Source organism: Wyeomyia smithii, chromosome 3 (assembly GCF_029784165.1).
Source record: "Wyeomyia smithii strain HCP4-BCI-WySm-NY-G18 chromosome 3, ASM2978416v1, whole genome shotgun sequence".
Lineage (NCBI taxonomy): Eukaryota > Metazoa > Arthropoda > Insecta > Diptera > Culicidae > Wyeomyia > Wyeomyia smithii.
Genome location: NC_073696.1, coordinates 35,307,846 through 35,328,736, shown reverse-complemented (window position 1 = coordinate 35,328,736; position 20,891 = coordinate 35,307,846). Strand labels below are relative to the sequence as shown.

The window sequence follows — 20,891 nt, the reverse complement described above, 5'->3', positions numbered from 1 at the left end:
AATCGACCTATATTGCAGCCATTCAGGAGCCACTTCGGTGCTGAAGAAAAAAAGCCTGCAAAACAGATGGAAACTGCTTAAAATAGGTTCGGGGTGATTGGAATAGTGTCCCTCGATTGGTAACTTTAATTGATTATTGTTGAAGTTTGCTAACTTAGTTTTACAATCTGAAAACGAATTCTGACAGACAAAACGATAGAGAACATATTGATATAATATTGTTTGAATTTCGACCAACACATTTCGAGTATTTCGTCTGAATACACAGGCGGTTCCTAAAGCTGCTTAGAATATGTTCCCTACCCTATTAGCATTTGAAATTGGACATATTTTTCACTTGTTTCGGTTTTAGATTTTCATTTCACATTCCTATGTAGCCGAACTTCCTGAGAGAAGTATTCTACTTCAAAAAATGGATTTTTTCTAATTGTTCTTTTTATTACAGTTTTGTCTGTTTAGGGTAATTTTTATTACTTTCTTATCTTTACTTGTTCATTTATGGTGCAAGATATGTTTTTGATAAAAAATTTGTAAGGGTGTGGGGGGGGGGGTGGGGTTGTTATAATGCTACGTTATTATCAAGAGAGGGGTCTGACTTTTGTGACGAAATGCTACGATGGGGGAGGAGGGGGTCAAAAAACCCTGAAAAAGCTACGTCATTTACGGATGTTCCCTTCCAAAAATGGGCTTGGTGCTGTTCGACGGCCAACGAAAGGTTGATTGCCAAAACGTTTCCCGGAAACAAGGACGATAGCAAAGTTTATGAATGATCAACCACTTTTGGGAAGCAGTGAATGAGCCGGAAAATGTGTTTGGTTGTCGATGGATCTTCAAAAAGAAACTAGTCATGGGAGGAAAAGTTACCAGATATAAAGCACGTCACTGCACAGGGGTTCACTCAGGTGTAGGGGACAGATTTTGATGGAATATTTGCTTCAGTCGTAAAGAAGCAAACATTTCGAAAACGGAAGAAACTGAACGTGAAACATGTTGACATCAAAACAATATTCATTACATTACATTCATTACATTGCCTAATAGAGTTCTACAGCTTAAGAAGCAGAAAAAAACAGGTTTTTACAGATTTTTTTTGGGCGTACGATGAAAGTAAATTTATTTCTCATTATTGTACATTAAAGAGTAGTAATTGAACTATATTCTGTAAAATATTGGTTGAAAAATATTGAAAATTGACCGAATGGTAGCAATTCTTCGCAGGCGCCTCAGAAAAAATACTTTTTGCGGTGCACGTCATACCTCAGCACTGGATCATCTGAAATGAAATAACCAAAGTTTTTCCTTTAATTTTTATGTCCCTCTAGGTATCTCTGTCGAGTTTTTCCATTTTTTTTAATTTTTGAACTTTTTACAAGACTTGAAAGTGAAAATACCGATTTTTGGCCTAAATTCATGACTATTGTTGTTAATAATAAAAAAAATAAAATCAAAAACGAAAAAATCTCAACAGGGTTACCTCATGAATTATGTAAGGAAATACTGTAAAAAATTTGAGAACGATCGGTTGAATAGATTTTGAGATACAGAGTGCACCGACTCAAAAAACATCGATTTGAGAAAAACGCGTTTAAAGTTTCTCGTAGCGAAAAGACCCCGATGAAACTTAGTAAGCTATTAATTTTTTATTCTACTCACATAGAATCATCAATGCCGGGACCATAGAGTATAGAACTTTCGTCAAGAATGCAATAAAAAAAATCACTTTTTTTCAACCCTCAACCCCCCCCCCCCCCCCCTTACTAGTGTTCTTTGTAGCATGGGACTTCAACAAGGTAAAACAGATCCGTGTCTATATGTTCAGCTAAAAAGGAGATCAGTCAGCTCAAAACATACTTTTGAACGTTGGCGATATGCCATCGAAGCGCTGCTTCCCCCTGTCGACTACCTTACTGAAATCCGTGTCGTTGCACATGACGGCTTGCGCACATAGTTTCTGTGAGATTGTTTTGTCTTCTCATAGATTTTATTGTATCGCTGACACGAGACAGCTGTTTGAGCTCTTCATGTTCACAATTTTCTTGATTGCGCTCCCTTCGTCTAAGAATTGAGGTAGGGTGAAAGCACCGGTTTCGGCCATAGTATTTATGTATGAGTTTTTAATTGAATCAGTTTTTTTCTCTGTTTTTTTTTATTTAGTTTATTTCTTTCACATTTTTTTTTTAATTTTTAATTAGGTCAAATTGAAAATCGAATTAATTTGCCCATATTCTGAACTAACATTAAGTTTGAATAGTCAAATTATGTTATTTTGTTTACATATTTTTCAATCAAAAAACTTCTCTAGGCTCCAATTTTGGCCATAGTATTTCTAAACTGGCCATTGGGGGCTTCTATTTTAGCCAATTCGCGAAAATTTTCATGTCACTAAAATTAATTTTATTATTTAAGTTTACCATCTAGATATATTTTTTCCGCAGAAAATCCTCGTTATTGAGCCAACTAGAAGGCCAGTTTATCTATTGATCAAATTAAAAATTAATATTATATTCACACATAGCTAGCAGTGCAAAGTACTTCGACTTGGAATTTTATTTGAATTGAGGTATTAGTTCTACGGATAGGATTAATCTGGATCTAGAGTTATACGGATTGTATTCTCAATCGTTTCGGAGATATTATACGACAATTTGTATAAATTATCCAACGTTTCGTTATATGAAGGCCTGTAGCTGGAATATATACATCAATGTAGCAAAGGTGTCTACTTTGGACTCTCCCTGTACCAAAAACTCCTATTTCGATGACATGTTGAGAAAACAGTTACCAAGTGTAACATCTTATCGAAATACTCTACTTTCTACGCAATAGAGCACTAATAAGCTTGCCGCTCACGAGCGAATAAAGTTACCGGCCATTGAGTACGCTTTGCCTGTCTGGAAAGAATGCGACAAAATCCACCATCTAGAACATTTCTTTCTTCGTCGGCGTCAACGGCTCTAATTCTCGCTTCTTCTCCATCGCATCTTGTGTTCCACAAGGTAGCGTTCTAGGAACGTTCATATTTATACTATTTATCACAAACTGTGCTTCCGTATGAAATCTGAAATTAACTTTAGCTCTAAAAGATTCAGCAACTAATCAGTGTCCGGGGTGTCCAAAACAAAATTGTCATTCCCGGAAATCCGGTTTTCCGGGGATATGTTCCGAAATGGAGAAATTTTATGAATAATTGACAATATTATTGGTATAATTACAATTGATGCCTCATATCAATACTTACGGAATCGGGATGATGTCCGTACACCTGAAAACGACCCCTTCAATTATCAAGTTGGCGACTTCGGTTTCTGTAAGAGAACTGTAGGGACCAAAAATGAATTTCACATGCAATTTTAAAATTCAGGGTGATGATTTCCGATTCGTCTGGTGTCGAATTGAGGTCAGCATCTCGATTCTGAAACCACTGATATGAGGCATCAATAATATTGTCAATTATTCATAAAATTTGATCGATTTTGGCTGTTTCCCGGAAATCGGAAGTCACCATCTTGTTAAAATTCATGGCATCTGGGGTTGATCTCTGGTCTCTGGGTATCATCCCGATTCCGTAAATACCCATATTCGATGGTATTCGGCCAAAATTGGCTCTCTTTCAAAAACCGGAAGTCGCCGTTTTGGAATTCAAAACGGCGTTTTCAGGTCTCTGAAAGACGCCTCGATTTCGAAACTACTCATATGAGATGGTGTTTGGTTTGGTCTTAAATTTCAAAATGGTCTGGGCATCATCCGAGCCAATTTTGGGTGCTTTCCAGATACCAGAAGTCGCCATTTTGTAATTCTAAATGTCGGCGGGGGTCGTTTTCCGACTGTTAGATATCAACTTGGTTCTGAAAATACCCATATTGGATGGGGGCCATCCACACGATTCCGACGATTAACCCCCCCCCCCCCCCCTATAGCTCCGGGCAATATCCCCCACTGCTAGCCGGGCTGATATGTTCATTGCTTTAGCGTTTGCTTCTGAGACTTCAAGCGCTGTTTCACTTCGTGTGTTGAGATGGCCACTGCATGAAGCCACTGCATGGGACATATTATACTGCATCTGGGGCGTTTTGCCCGGTAGATTGGAAAGCTTGCGATTTAATCATATTTTTTTTAATAAAATTATGCCGTTTTTGTGTAACAGTAATTACAAAACAAAATAATAGCAGTGCATTACCAACTAAATAGTGTATCCACCTGCATGAAAGATTTGTTGTTTGTGATGAACATAGCTATAATATTGACGATGTTCCTTAGGGGGGGCGTATTATACCTCTTTACCCTATCACTTTTTGGCCCATACAGATAACAGAGAGTCAACCCTCTTGCTGACATGGTGAACTTTGTTGAAAAAACTTCTATAGAACGCCAACCTATTTTTGGTGATGCTCTAAAAAGTCTTTTTTTTAAACCCCTCTCTTCCAAGAATAATGAGCCTTCCAAAAGTGCATAAACCTGGTAATGGAATGAGAGAGATCGTTTCTGATGTGGGGGTACTAACTGAAAAATTTGCAAAATGGTTAGTCAGGGAATTTCAATCAATTCCGAACGAATTTCCTAGTCGGTCTGTTAAGAGCACAGGAGATTTTGTTGAAAATTTAAAATCCTCGGGGGGTAGCAATACTGACGAGGTAATGATTTCTTTTGATGTCACAGCACTCTTCCCAAGTGTTCCAGTGAAAGAAGTTATAAATCTTTTGAAAGATTGGCTTCTCTCTCAATGATGGGATAACCCTTGGAAAACTAAAGTACGCAGTTACTTGAAGTTAACTCGACTTTGCATGGAAGATAATTATTTTTCATTTCGTGGAAAATTTTACAAACAAACAAAAGGAGCACCGATGGGGAATCCTCTTTCACCTTTCCTATGTGAACGCTTCATGACACACTTGGAAAATAAATTAAATAATAAAACTTGTTACCAGATCGTTGGCGGAAGTACGTGGATGATATTTTTTGCATTCTAAAACAGGGTGACTTAGAAAGTTTTTTAGAAATTTGAAATTGTATCCATAAAAATATCCGGTTTACTTTGGAAATTGAACAAAACAACAGGCTTCCTTTTTTGGATGTAGTTGTTGTTAAAAACTCCAACCACTTTGAATTCGAAATCTTTAGGAAGCCCACGCATACAAAACGGGTAATACCTAGCACTTCTAACCATTCCTTCCAGCATAAAATGGTTACTTTTTACCACATCCTTACCTCTCAGTAATGAAGGAAAGAAAAATGAAATGGAATATATTTTTGAAACTGGTGAGCAGAATGGATATAATAGAAGAACCATCCAAGCTATTTTTGATGAAAAGAATTTTGCAAGTGATAAGTGAAAAGTGAATAATGTGATAAGTGATAAGTGAAGTGATAAGTGAAAAGTGAATAGTGATAGAATTAAAAAGTGATAGAATTAAAAAGTGATAGAATTAAAAAGTGAAGTGAGTCAGGCTGTGAGTGAGTCGTCAGTCAGGCTGTGGAGGGGATCGAATAATCGAGGGATTCAACGAGTTTAATAGGATAATTACAAATTAATACTTAAGATTTGTGGTGTGTTAACACTCAAACATGTACCCACTAGTGGAACTTGTACACACAACACTGACACCGTCGGAATAGATATAAAAGAGAATTATGGCAAAGGGTTTTTTGTTCAGTAGTGTAACTGTTGTTTTTATAATGAGACACAGCCAATTAATTAAATAAATATTCGAACAGTTTTTTTCCTATAGAACCACCATTCATGTAAGAGCAGCAGCTGCCGTCTACAAGCAGAGTAGCACTGGCGTCGAGTGACCATGACAGAATACGAGTCTTCGCTGGAAAAATTTCAAGAAACGGTAAAAATGACCCGTCGGTTGGCTAATTTTTGCGGGATGGATGTTCTGGCAGACAATTACAAGCCGAATCTTCGCACGGCCTTGACGCTGATCGGTGGCTGCAGCTACCTGGTCACAGGAATGTACAGTGCCTGGATCTTCTATCCGAACATCTACGAGTCGCTGCAAGCGGTGGCTCCGCTAGGAATGGCGCTGCAGGGAATGATGAAAATGTATAGTGCTATCGTGTACCGTAGCTTTTTCTACGGCCGGCAACAATATCTGGAGGATTTTCATCGGACGTACGTTGAATGTCCACAATATAATGCTGCACTTGTGAGCTTGATGCGGAAGATGCAACTTGCGATTAAGTTGTTGATCTTGAGTTACCTGATTGCTATAGCCGGATTTGGACTCTACCCATTGTATTTCTATCTGATATATGGGGAGAAAACATTGGCATTGAATGTTCTAATCCCCGGTGTGGACGCCCGAACTTACTGGGGTTATGTATGCACATTGGCCTATCAGATGTTTCTGTTAGCACTCGCAATCAATGGAATAACTGCTTACGATACGGCGATGATGATATTCATCTGCAATTTGGCTGGACTAGTAGACGTGTATAAGATTAAACTGAGAGAATTAGATGCACTACTAATGGCAACAAAACGGAGTCCCGTAAAAATTCACGATAAACTTCGTGAAATCGTTATTGAACATTACGAAATTTTTAGGTGAGTGCATTAAAATCTATTTTGGAAATTTGAAAAAAGCAGTTAATTTTCCAGATATGAATCAGAATTGGATAAAAGATATATTGTTGTGAATTTCGTTCAAGTGGCTTCTTCGGTAGCATGCCTCACTCTGTCGCTGTTTCTCTGTTATATGACTAACTATCTACCGGGATATGCTTTCATAATTGGAGCTGTTTTCCAACTGTTAGAGTTTTGTTTGTTAGGTACAATTTTCAGCGTTAAGGTAAAGATAGGATGACCATGCTTTGGAAAAAGTTTACTTTACAGTATTATTCTAGAATGACGATGTGATTGTTGCTATCTACGACATTAGCTGGTATCTACTGGATCGGTCTGACATCAAGATGCTTAACTTCATGTTTCACCGCAGTCAAAACTCCGTAAATTTGACCATTGGAGGTTTCGCGCCACTCAACATTGAAGTTTTCGTCGAGGTGAGTGACACTGGCTCTAAAGTAATATTTTCAACTATTTTCTTCGTGCTTCAATCTAGATAATGAAGACTATCTACCAATATTTCGCAATGTTAATCAGATTTATGGAACCTTAGGAACAAGTTAGTGGCACACAACAGTATTGAAAATCATGATTTCCTTGCAGTAAAAGTTTTACTTGCGTCCTGCCAGTGTGTTGTGTGAGAATGGAACTTTTCTTATCTTTACATAAATTACGCATGAAAACAGACGGAACAGTATGAAAGAGTTTTATTTTAAATTAAAGCCCATCCGCCAGAAAGTTGCCTTGCCGGAATGCTGACACTAGCTGTTGAAATAACAACCTCACCCGAAAGCTGCCCATCCTTTGGACGGTATGAATGACTGTGCTGTGACCATCAGCAAAGTGTTACGTCGAACAAGTTGAATTTATTTGCAGAGTTGAAGCATGTAGTATGGATTTTCAATCGGAAACCCGTCGTGTTTGTTGTTTGATACCTATTTGAAAATTTTACTGAATATTTGATATGATTATTGCTATTATTGCGTTTCATTCCAAGAAACTGTTCATCATGGTAAAATATGAATAGATAGTTTTCATTATCTGTAAGTACATCAAACATATCAGCTGAGCCAATAAACATAGCTTATTAACAAACCTCGACGAACGTTTCCATATTCAACAAATACAATCCACCAATTGTCATCTCCACAGGGTTCTGAGCCCGATGCAGCATGATGGCAAGCCTCCGTTTATCAGACGTAGACAGCAGACACCAATTGCAGTTGTAAATAGCATCAATTGCATGATCGTTCTGTAAACAGAGAAGTATCACATCCCTCTTCCTCTTTAATATCTAGTAGTACCTTAACTCTGAGAGCAGTGCCTAGCACACAAAATTCCAATAACTGGAAGAACGCCGCCAGTAAAAATAAAACTCTAGACCAATCCTTAGTCATATAGAATATAAAGAGCGTCAGGCTGAGGCACGACACCGAAGATAATATTTGAACAAAAACCGTGTGATAATAGGTACTGTCCAAGTCTTCCTCATATCTGTAGAATAGTTCAATGAATTTTTGTCGATTTTATTTGTTATTTGCAATGTTTACCTAATAATTTCCCGGTGCATAACGCAAATTTCGGTAAACTTCTGCTCAATTTCTCTGTCGCTAGTTTCGGATTGCAGTAGCATTTCATCCAGTTCATCTAGATTGTTTATAAACACATCGACAATTCCAATTATGTGCAGTACATAAACCATAACACCCATGTCTCCTGCAAATATACCCGATACGGCCATCAACAGCATTATTACGTGGTAAACTGTTATTGTTATATATCCTATATCCGAAAATGACTCTATGAAAGGTAGTTCCAGTGGGATGACCAGCAATTTCTCCTGTTTCATGATCAGCGTGTATGCAGGCAAAACTAAAAAGGCTGCTCCTGCTAAGACGTAGACCACAAACAAACACCGAACCGCGTACGAAATAATCAGAACACATTTCACCATGACTGCATTATTTCGCGGCTTCATCGCTGCTCGCCCATGCAGTGCTCGCATATCAAGGTACTTGTTTTGAAAATAGGTCTTCTTCCCCAATCCCATGTGAATCTTGACCATGGCCTGAATTCCCAAACCACTGAGCGAAAGCGTATCCATGACAGCGTACCAATCGTGCCAGTGAAGGTATACTGTGTAAACTAAGGATACACAGAACAACGCCGTCCAGAACAGCACCATGTAGGTTCGAAAAGTCAAACGAAATTTTAAATCTAAAATGTCCAATCCACATTGTCCGAGAAAAAAGCGCATCGTCGCAATCACCTCCTCGAACACGTCGCCCGTCCGGAGCAGCGCCAGTTTTCGCTTGTTGAACAGTCGAAAATTGTTTTGCAGGAACTGATCCATTGCAATGGTTGGGCTGGTGTTACGCTAGAGTACACGGTTCGTAGCCAACTAGTGCATTTAGACCCTGCCCAGGTGCTATTTGTGATTCACTCAATCGATAGCAATAATTAATTATTACGGAGCCGGAATAGAATTAAAAACTACAGAAAAAACGAGTCCTTCTAGTAGTTAAAAGTAGCTTCATTATGTGGTATATTGCTACTTTAACTTCAAGTTTCTACTTCTAGAGCTGGTCTGCTGTTTTGTCCGGAAATCGTTTTCAACCTAACTCTTGAAATGTTTGAAAGTTGATTTCTGATGAATAGTGAAAAAAGTGTTCAACAAAAATTAAGCAGAATGTAGCAAAAGTGTTGTCGCTAAAGTGGCCGCAAAACTTAGACAATGGTCTCGTTGGATTGGAGTCCGCAGCCCACAACAACTCTTTGCTAAGGATGTCTGGAAAACGAAACAAAACGAAAATGTGGTTGGCAAACTTTTGTTTTTGCCTGTCCGCATTCCATACCTATTTCACCGATTCCATTTCGAAAACCGAAAAAAAGCTGGGTGGTATAAAATTTTCCAGTTTTTTTACGCATTCCCACACATTAGTCGTTAATTCCATCCAGCTTTGTTCGCCGGTCGTATGTGGGTGTGGGGGATTTTGCTCCTAAATGAAGTTTGCATTAGACTGGCATAAACTCAATTCATTCGGTTGTATGCCTAGTGGATGCATGCGAAAGCAGGTATTCAATTTAACTCTTCGTTGGTGGTATTTAGGTTTCTCTATGCTGTGCTGTGCAAGGAAATTTTCCAGCAGGGGCTTAGCGCAAACTATGCCCCTCGCTAGGCCGTCGTACTGTACAAGGTTGATGAATCGCTGAATGCAGCCTGAGACAGATGCGTCAGTCTGATTTAAGTTCCAGACACAGGTTCATCACTGAGAAGTTGGAATTCAAAGCCTGCCGCTTCTGTTGAGGGTGCTTTCGGCTTATTGTTCTGGTGGCAGCTATTATACTGCATGCTTCATTACAAACTTGCCATTGAGGGCATAAAAAGTTGCATTTATTTGGGAGCTAAATTTCCAACGTATCTTTTGTGCAGCGGAATTACAAAGTACTAATTTTCATAATTAATAGCTTCAAAGTATACAAGTTAATTATTGGGCAGCAGGGATTTTATATCTATAACAGCATTTTATCTCTCAGACGAAGTTAGAGCTCTCCTAACAAGCCTCAACCATGGCTTCGGAAAATCGTAAATCACCGAGCTGAGGGCCATCAATCTTCGAAATTCCCCGAAGTAACGAGCATCCGCCCCAAAAGCAGCACTCTGGAATGCATCCTAATAGGCCAATTTGCAATCGTTTTGTAGGAATGCACTGACCAAAATGGAACACGAAGCTAATCCTCGACTGCCACTTATCCGTTTTAAGTGTGCTCCAACAGCAGGGCAAGGGCGAAAAAAAAATACTAGAAAACCCCACCGAAAAAAACGGAAAAAACGATAACAATAGCAACTACGACCGCTGGAATTCAGAGACTGACGGGCAAAAATGCGACCAGCCACGATGTACTAAAGCAGTGTGATCACCGCAGAAAAACATTTCGTTCCCGGTTCACGCGAAGTCAGCGGCAAACGAGATGGAATTACTACTGATGTTACAACATGCTCGCTGTATACGACCGGGGCTGTGGTTTCGGAGATGGCAGACCAGCCCAGCCTCATTTATTAGAGTTATTTACTATAACGATGTATTCCGCAAACGTTACGTCTGAAGGGGTGGTTTTTTTTCTAGCTATCGAAATGGTACTACATGCAGGTTGTTTTTTATTTAGTTTTATCCTTTATCTTTAAAAAAATGGTTATTTCTACTGCACAAGACATGAAATTCTCACATTGAATACAAACACCATTGAAACAAAATAAGCCCTCAGGAATAAACGAGCTAGTTCTATTTATGCATGAATTTAATTCATATTTATTTCCCAAAACATATTAACATGCAAATAGCTTTGTTCGGTTTTAAGATTGTACTTAAATTGAATTATATTATGAAAATTAAAGCTGAGCAATGTGAATCTCTTATATCTAAGCCTTCTGAATTTCCTATATCTAAGCCTTTTGAAGCACTTTCGAGCTTGTTAGGTGCACCAAAATTCACAAGAATGGTTAAATATCTATAATCTTTTATTATTCCAGGTTGAGTTTTTTTCGCTTTTGTCGACCAGTGTAATTCGGTATTCTGGATATTCCTGGTGAGATTGAGGTATGAAATTAGTCAATCAAAATAGGTTGAATAATATGTAAGACAATTTTATTTATTTTTAGTTTACGCATAACAATTTGGGCACTCAGGTTTACATAATTTGACACTGAGTAAACAGTGAATACACACATTTAGCTAATAACTTCAAAATGATGATTTCGACGTAGAACACAAGAAGCGTCCTGGAGCTATAAAAAATTATTTGAGAACGCACATTTGGAGGTGGCACCATTAAGGAGCTTTCCACTGACGACAAATAATGCATTTGAGCTAATTGCTACAATCCAAGAAAAGACACGACAAGATAATTCTTTTACACGACAATACTCGCTCACATGTTACTAACGTCCTCAAGACGTATCCGGAAACGCTGAAATAGGAAGTCCCACCTCATCCACTCTATTCTCTTAACATCGTTTTATTCGATCAACAGCTCTTTCGATCAATGGTCTGACTGACCCACACTACCATTTATTCAAAGATGGAAATTGAGTGTATTCATATGTTGTTTCCGTTTTCGCGGTTTAGCTACACTCGGACTACACTTTTGACAACGTAAATGTTTTATTTCCCTTTACGGACAACACTTTTTCTATCTCTGACTACACCCGAAAAAAGCAGAGTGTTCTGTAGAAAGTTACCAACACATTCACACGTTTGTGTCAAAACTGGTTTGTTCTGGTTGTCGTTCCACGTGGTAAAGTGTCAGCAAAAATTTTTTTTCAGCACAATTGCGAGATGGACATATGAAATGGAAACGAGACAGAATAACGATGGCGATAATGACCAAAACAAAACAAATTGACAGCTATCCCTATTATTACGTATACCAATGCAACTACACTGAAAATATTTAATTTCAAGCTGCAAAGTGTAGACCGGAAAAGTGTAGCTACACCGCGAAAACAATATCGAAAATAGATGGTGTGAAAAAAACGAGCCGGTTCTCCGACATGGAACTTTGTGTTTACTCGCAAGCATGCTTGTCATTCTCCTCAATATGTGGAAAGAACGAAGAAAAAAATCACCGCGCACTTCTCTTTCAGTATGTGCCTGCGTGTAGCAATGCTTTCACCACACTGCTTTTCTCTCCACTCCAAAGTGTCTCAACCAACTTACAGAGAGACAAACACACTTCCAGCTCACCCCACGTCTGATAGAAACAAGAGGGATTAATCACTCTACAGAAAATACGCAGAAGTACACCACAGTGTTCACTGGTGACTAGTCCGGAAAGTGAAAAAAACCTACCGGGCAAAAGTGTGATTCTTGTGTAGCTACACCGCGAAAACGAATTCGACATAAGTAAACTCGACCGGCACTCTTGTTAAAACGTATACATTTTGAAATTCGCGTGAAAATGCGTAAATTTAAAAATCTGTTAGATCAAGACTTATAAAAAATATCAAGCCTGCTATATAATTTCGAAAAAGTCTAAAGAGCAGTTTTTCTGGCAAATACGGCTTAAAAAGATCCTAAAGTCAAAAATCTAGGTATCAGGAGTTAAGAATGTAAGAGGTTATTTGTGAAAAAAAGAGGTTAATCAACAAGCCACAAAAATGAACATGTCTGCAAGAAACTGAAAGTGAAAGTGAAGGGCAAAAAGTGATTAGTAACGAGTGAAAATGACAATGTGAAGAGTGACGAGTCAAAAGAGAAGAATGCGGAGTTAGAAGACCCAAAGTTAGAAAAAATGAAGAACAGTGAAGAGTAAAGTGTGAAGAGTGAAAACTGAACCGTTGAAGTGAAAAGTGAAAAATGGAAAAAGAAGTGTGAAGAGTGAAAATTAAAAAGTGAAGACTGGAGAAAGAACATTTAAGAGTTAAAAGTGAAGATTTAAAACTGAGTTTGAGTCTCCACTCTTAAGAATAGAAAATAAAGAGTGCAGAAAACAATAAAAGTAAAGAATAAAAAGTGACAAGTGAAAAATAAAGAGTTAAATGTGAAGAAAAAAGAGTGCAGAGTGAAGAGTGAAGAAAGAGGATTGAAAAGTGAAGAGTTGAAAGTGAAGAGAAATTTAGAGTGAAGAGTGAAAGGTCAAGAAGAGCGCAGAGTGTAAAGTGAAAACTGGAGAGTAAAGATTGATAAGTGAAAAAAAAAACTAAGAGTCAAAAGTCAACCATAGTAAAATGTGAAAAGTAAACAGTGTAAGGACAATAGAGTTAGATTGAAGAGTGAGAAATGAAGAGTGAAAAGTGAAGAGCATAGGATCAATTTAAGTCTCCACTCTTAAGAATAAGAAATGAGTAGTGAGAAATGAAGAATGAATAGTGAGAAACAAAGAATAAAGTGTGAGATGTGAAGAAAACAAAGTGAAAAGTGGAAAGTGAAGAATGAAAATTAAGAGTTAAGAGTGAAGAAAAAGGAGTGAAGAGTGAAAAGTGAGAAAAAATTAACAGTGAAGAGTGAAAAGTCTAGAAGAGTAAAGTGTAAAGTGAAGACAAGAGAGTTGAAATTTAGGAGTGAAAGGTGAAGAGTGAAGAGTGAACTTTGAAGAATAATTTAAAGTGAAGAGCAAAAAGTCAAGAAGAGTGAAGTGTAAAGTAAAAAGAGTGTAAAGTGAAGACAGGAGAGTCAAGATTCAAGAGTGTAAAATGAAGAATGAAAAGTGAAAAGAAAAGAGCAGAAAAATAATTTAAGGCTCCACTCTTGAACCCAAAAAATAAAAAAATGAGATTCGAAGAATAAATAGTGAGAATTGAAATAACGTTAATAAAGTGTGAGGTGTGGAGACAAAAGAGAAAAAAGTGAAGAGCAAAAAATGAAAAGTGAAGAATGATGAGCGAACAGTGAAGAGGAAGGAGAGAAGAGTGAAGAGCGAAAAGTGAAGTAAAATTAAGAGTTGAGTGTGAAGAGCGTAAAGTGTAGACAGGAGAGTTGAGATTCAAGAGTGAATAGTGAAGAGTGAAAAGTGAAAACTGAAGAGGGTAGAATTAATTCAATTTGAACTTATTTAACACTCTTGAGAAAAAAGAATAATCAGTGAGAAGTGAAGAATTATTAGTGAGAAGTGAAGTATGAAGTTTTAGATGTGAAGCAAACAGAGTGATAATGAAGAATGAAAAATGAAGAGTGAAGAGAGAAAATTCAAGAAGAGTAAAGCGTGAAGATTTTAAAGTGAAGGTAGGAGAGTACAGAAGAATATAGAGTAAAAATCAGGAGTGAAGAATGAAGATTGAAGCATAAAGAGAGAAGAATGAAACTTGAAATGTAAAGAATGGAAAGTGATTAATGAAAAATGAAAAAGGAAGAGCAAATAATGGAGAGTGCAGAGTGAAGAATGAATAGTGAGGAGTGAAGAGTGCAGAGTGTATAGTGAAGAGTGGAAAATGAAGAGTGAATATTAAAGACTAAAGAGTGAAGAGTAAAAAGTGAAGAGTGTGGAATGAATAGTGAAGAGTGAAGAGTGATGAGTAATGAATGAGAAGTGGAGAGCGAAAAATGAAGAGTGAAGAGCGAAAAGTGAAGAGTGAAGAGTTATTTTAAGTCTCCACTCTTAAGAATATAGAATAATCGATGAAAATTGAAGAATTATTAGTGAGAAGTGAAGTATGAAGTTTTAGATGTAAAGAAAACAGAGTGATAATGAAGAATGAAAAATGAATAATGAAGAGTGAAGAATGAAAATTCAAGAAGAGTAAAGTGTTAAGATTTTAAAGTGAAGGTAGGAGAGTGAAGATTGAATAATGAAAAGTGAAGAGCAACGAATTAAATTAAATCTCCACTATTAAGGATAAAGACTAAAAATAGAGAAGTTTAGAATACAGAGTGAGAAGTAAAATAAACTTAATAAAGTGTGAGATGTGAGGAAAAAAGACAGAGAAGTGACGAGCACAGAATGAAGAGTGAAGAAATAGGAGTGACGAGTGAGAAGTAAAGAGTGAAGAGTGAAAAGTGAAGCAAAATTAAGAGTGGAGTGTGAAAAATGTAAAGTGTAGACAGGCGAGTTGAGTTTTAGGAGGGAATAGTAAAGTGAGAAAAGTGAAGAGTGAAGTGCAAAGAAATAATTTAAGTCTTTTCTGTTAAGAATGAAGAATAAAAAGTGAGAATTGAAGAATAAATAGTGAGAAGTGAAATAAAGTTAAAAAAGTGCAAGGTGGGAAGAAAAAATAGAGAAAAGCAAAGAGCGAAGAATAAAGAGTGAAGAAATAGGAGTGATAAATGAAACGTAAAGAGTGAAGAGTGAAAAATGCAGCGAAATTAAGAGTGAAGTGTGAAGAGTGTATACAGGTGAGTTGAGATTTGAGAGTGAATAGTGAAGAGTGAAAAGTGAAAAGTGAAGAGCGAAGAATTAATTCAACAATTAATGAAGAGTGAGAAACGAAGAATAAATAGTGAGAAGTAAAGTATGAAGGGTGAGATGTGAAGAAAACAGAATAAGAAGTGAAGAATGTGAAATGAATAATGAAGTGTGAAGAGTGAAAAGTCAAGAAGAATATAGTGTGAAGATTGTAAAATGAAAGTAGGAGAGTGGAAAAAGTGAAGAGCAACGAAATAAATTGAATCTCCACTCTTAAGAATAATGAATATAAATTGATAAGTGAAGAATACATAGTGAGAAGTAAATAAAGTGAAGCAAATTAAAAATGGAGTGTGAAGCGCGTAAAGTGTAGACAGGCGAGTTGAGATTTATGAGTGAATAGTGAAGAATGAAAAGTGAAGAGTAAAGAGCAAAGAATTGTTTAAAGTCTCTACCCTTAAAAATGAAGAATAAGAGAGAATTGAAGAATAAATAGTAAGCAGTGCAATAATGTTATTAAAGTGTAAGGTGTGAAGAAAAAATAGATAAAATTAAAGAGCGAAGAATGAAGAGTAAAGAATGAAGAGTGAAGGGTAAAGAGTGAAGAAATAGGGGTGACGAGTGATAAAGTGAAGAGTGAAAGTGATGCAAAATTAAGAGTAAAGTGTGAAGAGTGTATAGAGTGAATAGAGAAGAGTGAAAAAAGAAAAGTTAAGAGCGAAGAAATAATTTTAGTCTCTACCCTTGAGAATAAAAAATAATCAGTGAGAAGTGAAGATTTGATAGGGAGAAGTTAAGAATAAAGTGTGAGATATGACGAAAACAGAGTGAGAAGTGAAGAGTGATGAGTAAAAATCAGGAGTGAAGAATGAAGATTGAAGAATAAAGAGGAAAGAATGAAACTAGAAATGTAAAGAATGGGAAGTGATCGATAAAGAATGAAGAAGGAAGAGCAAATAATGGAGAGTGCAGAGTGAAGAAAGAATAGTGAGAAGTGAAGAGTGAAAATTGAAGAGTGCAGAGTGGAAAGTGAAGAGTGAATATTAAAGACTAAAGAGTGAAGAGTAAAAAGTGAAGAGTGTGGAATGAATAGTGAAGAGTGAAGAGTGATGAGTAATGAATGAAGAGTGAAGAATGAATAGTGAGGGGTGGAGAGTGAATATTGAAGAGTGCAGAATTAATAGTGAAGAGTGAATATGAAAGACTTAAGAGTGAAGAGTAAAGAATTAAGAGTAAAGAATGAAGAGAGGAAAGTGAAGAGTGAAGAGAGAAAAGTGAAAAGTAGAGTTGTGTTAGTTGTGTATAAGACACAACCGCAAGGTTAACAGCCACCTACGGCTTATGTCAATGTACGACTTAAAGTATGATAGGGGATATAAATGATGAACATTGCAGAAACACAGTTGTCACCTCTTCACGATAAAAGTAGCATGGGTTGAGCTCTGCAGTAAGCTGAAATCGGTAATTCTAAGATTCACGACCTCAGGATATCATCCCATCTTCGGGAATGCTCTTATCACTTAGTATACAGCTATATTGAGCTGTTTATCCAGAAGTCAAAAGTCACCATATAGAATTGCAAATTAGCATCGGAGGTCGATTTTTGAACAGTGAAGAGTGAAGAGTGAAAGATGAAGAGTGGGGAGTAAAAAATGAAGACTTATGAGGGAAGAGTGGAGAATGAAGAGCGAAGAGTGAAGAGTGGAGAATGAAGAGTTAAGAGTTAAGAGTGAAAAGTGAAAAGTGAAGAGAGAATAGTAAAGATTGAAGAGTGATAATGTGAAGAGTGAAAAATGCAGAGTGAAGAGTGAATAGTGAAAAGTGAAGATTGAAGACTGAAGAGTAAAAAGTGAAGAGTGAAGAGTATGGAGTGAAGAGTGAATAGTGAAGAGTGAAGAATGGAGAGTGAAGAGTGAAGAGTGAAGAGTAAAGAGTGAAGAGTTAAAAGTGAAGAGTGATGAGCGACGAAAAAACATGACAAGTGAAGAGGTTAGAATAAAGAATAAAGAATAAAGAGTGAAGCGTTTTTTTTGTCTAGTTTGTCATCAATTATTTCAATTTCACTTTTGGGTGTAAAAATGAATGTTCTACATTAGGTGAATAACTAAATTTTTGCTATTTGTTAATAGATGATATTTGATAATAATAGATGATCTATTTGATTTTTACATCGATTGCTTATCGATTTTTACATATCTGAAACGTGATGAACCAAACTTAGACACAAGACAAGCAAACTGGTTCGGCATGTTAATGATTTTTATATAATTTTAGTTATTTCATTTGATTTTTTGCCAAATATTTGAAAGCTCCGGGATGTGGTACTATCATTATTCCACTAAAAAACGGTGGCTGAAGCGTATCGAGATACAAAAAATCGCAATGGTTGTGTGTAAAGCCACGATCACAAGCTTGACGCTCCACTTTGAGGTAAATGATTGTATCGTTAGGAAGTTTAATGAATGTGACAGTTTGACCCGCCGCGGTTTTCTTTTCTCCTATCACTTCAAATCGTCTGTTGAATGTCACTTAGTTTCGTGTGGTCTGCTACCGCGGTCTAACTTTGATGGTTTGATCAGACTCAGACTTTAGAGAGATGTTTTTTTTTCTTAATCTATAATTTATTTGACACGGCACAAATACAATTCAATGTTTAACGGCGCCAATTATATCTAGTAGCTTACTTTCTAAAGTATCTTAATAACTAAAAGCAAATTTTTTATCCTCGCTGCCGACTACGAGCTGAAACTAAATCTAACTTACAGCTAGAATGTTTTGCATTAAAAGCACTGATTTGTTGTTTGATGGTTTTCCATTGCTATAGGTAAGCAGCATATTGAATATGTTCCGCTGCTGGGCCAAGATATTACGGACTGGCAAATTGGGTTGTCTCCCTCGGGCCTTGAGAGTATTGTGCGGGTCTGATTGCTGTTTTCGGATCCGGGGTCTTAACGTGTTCTTGTCGTTTGGTTGGATGTAGGCGGAAGGGGATAGGACTAAACTGGGGCGTGGATGGATTTCAGGAAAACGTATATAAGGGACATGTAGGATAGGTCACGGCTCGCCAGGACATCAAGAACAGGAACAGCTGGCTGTCTACCCTCGGCCTGAAGGGAAACTATAAATTTAGACCTGGCGTCACGGTGTACAGGGCTTTAGAGAGATGTTGTTAAAGTTGAATCAAGTGTAGCAGTTCACTTTTAATTCTAGGGTAGAATTTTAAATTTTGAATCATGTATTTGCTTCGTCCTAAGAAGGACAGTTTGATGTTCAAATTTAAATCGGATATAATGGTGACCGCACCGACAAATAAGACACCCTGACAACACAGTGAAAGGCTGATTACACACTGAAAATTTGACGGCCGGCAGAGATTTTGATTACGAGGAGGATCCATGCCTCCATACTGGTTCGGGTATTAGGAGTTACCCACCAAGCCTTTTCCAAGCGATTGTATGCTCTACCAATGTTTTAAAAATAACTAACTTGAGTTCTTTTTGCTTTGAAAACAATGGATGATGAGTGTCTCTATCTTTGTGTGCAAGCTACTGCTCCAACAGTAAAAAAGAAAGGGGGTTTTCATCATATTGTGTCGAGTGATGAAAAATGGATTTACAACACCATCAAAGAAATTTACGATTATGATTATTAATAGTCGGCTCGGTAGAATATACACACAGCGATGATTTTGTTGTGTATATGATAGGACCAGATCGATGTCATTTATTATGAGCAGGAACGAGCGGGAAACGTTGTCGATTTTAATTGTAATCACAGCGGAGCATTGCGTAGCAAACAACTACAATATGAGCAAAGGCACGAAAAGTGATTCCACTGCATGACAACGCTCGGTCTAGTACTACCAAAATCTTCCTACATAGAAACGCTCAAATTTGAGACATATTCCCCATATGTTGCGCCGTCCGATTGTTGCTTTTTTTTAATAGGAAGAGATATTTTGTGATGAATTATTTATTTACTAATATTTATTCAGTATTTATATTGTGTGTCCTGCCACAAACGGTGACAGATCAAAACTATTACATATATTTTAATTTTTTTTTCATATCATTGTAATTGCTTCTGCAGTCACGTGTCCGATTGTTACTTGTTTTGTTCGATGGCATATGGTCTGGCTAGTTCTGGTGGTTCGGCTCACATGAAGGTATCAAAAAATGGCTCGATTCGTCGATAGCCTCGAAAAACGAGCGCTTCTATCGTGATTTATTGGTAACTATTCTTTTCAAATAAAGGTGCTTTTCTATTGAAAAAAATAAATTAATAAATAAACAAATGAACAGTAGAAATATAGTTGCACACCTGACAAAATAGAACTGTTAAAAAAAAAACAGTCGAACTTATTTATTCTTGGAGCTTTCAGTAGCGTCATAGAAGCCAAAATTGTTTCACCGTAACGCTTGTCTTGTTCATCTTGCTGCTCAACGCATGTAAGAAAGTAACTTCAACGAAACAGTTTCATTCGCGAATAACATCATATTCGCAAGTGCTCATTCACATAAAATTTGATAATTCAATAAAATAAACTTACTGATACTCTCTGCATAACGTGCTCCCAGTTTCAATCTATGAACTAACCGCGAGTTACCTCGTCTTCTACTCTGGTGGCACACGAGAAGAATGGCGCAATCAAAAGTTTGTGCTTGTTGATTTATTGATCGGATTAAACCGTTACAAGCAGCTGCGTGTGACGGTGGAAGGATGACAGACAGAGGATGGTAGAGCAAGCGCGTGCAAGATGAGTGAGTAATTTATATGACGAAGTTGGTAAACTATTTGATGTGGTAGCATACCAAGTTGATAGCAATTTGTGTTTTATCAGACAGATGCGCTGTGCTTCTTTTTTCGGATTTCGGTTGCTGAGTTACACGGATGGCATCCGCCCAATATAATGGTACGTTGCTTTGTTTGGCTGATAGTAAAGGCACGATGGAAATTTATGTGTGTGTTGGGATGTTGGTGAAATTTATATTTCCGCTGTTCGAAGCTGTATTCCATTTGATATTTCTAGTACCGATACAACATCGACCGTTATAAACCACTCGATGTCTAGTAATCCAATTAGGGTCTGTAATAATGCTGCATATCTGGGAATACAGTGGCTGCTGGTGCGTACGATGACTTTCATTACAGTGATAACAATGGACTGGTGATAGATATTTTCACGAAACATCGTTGGGTGCTTTCGGCTTCACCCGAAATTCCTACTCTTGTAGCTCGTTCGAGTATACTCGTACAGGAAGCTATTACAATACATTCATTTGATTTTCCTGTTAGGTAACTTTGCCTATATTTACAGCATACAGCGACTCCATTGGTTGTGAAAATGTGGAGTCGCATGGTTATTGAACATGACGCAATTAAATTGTTTCCAAACATTCCATATTCAGCGTAAAACTTTCGTCTCAACTCAACTGTTTTGGATGTTCTCTTCGTGCAGCGACACTTCCGAGCTTTTCACCATATC

At 37.3% G+C, this 20,891-nt stretch overlaps 1 protein-coding gene across 1 annotated transcript; it reads left to right on the top strand.

The window, feature by feature from the left end:
• Window positions 1–5,792: 5,792 nt before the first annotated feature.
• LOC129728221 (putative odorant receptor 83c) lies at window positions 5,793–7,134 on the top strand. The gene is made up of 4 exons (XM_055686640.1): window positions 5,793–6,550; window positions 6,605–6,794; window positions 6,850–7,005; window positions 7,065–7,134. The coding sequence occupies exons 1-4, from the start codon at window positions 5,793–5,795 to the stop codon at window positions 7,119–7,121; spliced, it is 1,161 nt and encodes a 386-aa protein (XP_055542615.1). The 3' UTR covers window positions 7,122–7,134.
• The last annotated feature ends 13,757 nt before the right edge of the window (window positions 7,135–20,891 follow it).

Coding starts and splice junctions, on each gene's coding strand:
- LOC129728221 (XM_055686640.1), top strand. CDS start 5,793: ATGACAGAATACGAGTCTTCGCTGGAAAAATTTCAAGAAACGGTAAAA. Junction 6,551..6,604: donor GAACATTACGAAATTTTTAG/GTGAGTGCATTA, acceptor TTAATTTTCCAG/ATATGAATCAGAATTGGATA. Junction 7,006..7,064: donor ACATTGAAGTTTTCGTCGAG/GTGAGTGACACT, acceptor GCTTCAATCTAG/ATAATGAAGACTATCTACCA.